Source organism: Corvus brachyrhynchos, unplaced genomic scaffold, assembly GCF_000691975.1.
Source record: "Corvus brachyrhynchos isolate BGI_N302 unplaced genomic scaffold, ASM69197v1 scaffold544, whole genome shotgun sequence".
NCBI classification, from domain to species: domain Eukaryota; kingdom Metazoa; phylum Chordata; class Aves; order Passeriformes; family Corvidae; genus Corvus; species Corvus brachyrhynchos.
In genome coordinates this window covers 3,414,179-3,415,439 of record NW_008238325.1, presented here as the reverse complement: position 1 = coordinate 3,415,439, position 1,261 = coordinate 3,414,179, and the positions used below count along the sequence as shown (strand labels likewise).

Here is a 1,261-nt window from a genome sequence, read left to right as displayed (position 1 = left end):
AGAGCGTGCCTGCGGTTGTGCCCGGTACAAGTGTGCCTAGTGTGTCCACCACTGCTTCTGTTACTATGCCAAACGTCCCTGTTACGCTGGTCCAGTCCCAGCTGACGAGCCACCCTTCTGTCAGCAGAAGCACTGGCGCAGTCCAGTCCCAGCACGTTGGACACTCGATGATGCAAGGTGCGCCCAACGCATCCGCCAGTCTGCCTCAGACAAACCTTGGACAGTTTCAGACCCAGGCCCAGTCCTTAGTAGGCCAGATTGATGATACTAGAAGAAAATCGGAACCCCTACCTCAGCCACCACTTTCTCTTATAGCTGAAAATAAACCTCTTGTGAAGCCTCCCATTCCAGACACTCTAGCAAATCCTCTTCAGTTACCTGCAAGTACTCCAATGAACAGTCTTGCTAGCTCTGTTTTTGGCATATCCATTCCTGTTGATGGTGATGAAGACAGGTATGAATTATTTTATAATGCCGTAAAAAAGAACTGTATTTTTAGGGGGAAAGAAGTCAACTTTCAAGTTACTGTCAAGTGTTTTTTGTAAATTCATATTTTCAGAAAGTTGCGCTGAGGTTCACCTCGACTATATTTTTATTTTAGGAACGCAAACCATAGCAAAGTATTTAGGCAAGTAGTGAATTGTACTTGTTCTTTCCGGAGTGTGTGTGATTACTTTTCTCACAAAATGGGGTACAAAGTAGTCTGAAAGCTGCTTAATGCACAAATAATATGACCTCTTCCAAAACCAAAGGCTGAAATCTGTCTTTCTGTAGCCAGTGGCTCAGAATGTGAGAGGGCCTATTCTTTTTCCTAAATGCTTTATAAAACACTTAAGTGATAGCTGGGCTAAAATGACGCTCTCTTGACGGTGTTAAATCTGTGGTGATATCTCAGGGCCATCAGGTGGGGCATCTTGGGAAGCTTAAGGCTTTTAACACAGATTCTTGATTTTTATCCTGCTGTGGAGTTAACACTTTATAGTGTCAGTAAGGAAAGTACTTGCACTTGGATGTGGATTTGTGTGCAAATCCGTATGCAGGGAAAGCTCTACAGAGAATGGTCCTTTGTATTGAGAAGACAGACACTACTTTGGCAAAGATGTGGACACGGTGGGAAGTACAACCTTACAGTGAGGGTTTTTTTTATTGGAACATAATTTGGAACTATGAGTTGTAACAGAGGGGTGTGGTGTGAGCAGACTCCTAAGAGGGCCTGAGATAGGGAGTGGGTGTGTGAATGCTGTTCCCATAGACATGTCAG

General features: G+C 44.2%; 1 protein-coding gene across 1 annotated transcript in view; it reads left to right on the top strand.

Annotated features, from left to right (window-relative positions):
* Positions 1-1,261, top strand: part of TSC22D2 (TSC22 domain family member 2) — a 26,802-nt gene that overhangs the window by 1,579 nt on the left and 23,962 nt on the right. The window contains 1 exon segment of the mRNA XM_008633772.2: positions 1-454. This exon segment is cut by the window's left edge and continues 34 nt beyond it. Coding sequence (XP_008631994.1) covers positions 1-454 — 454 coding nt within the window.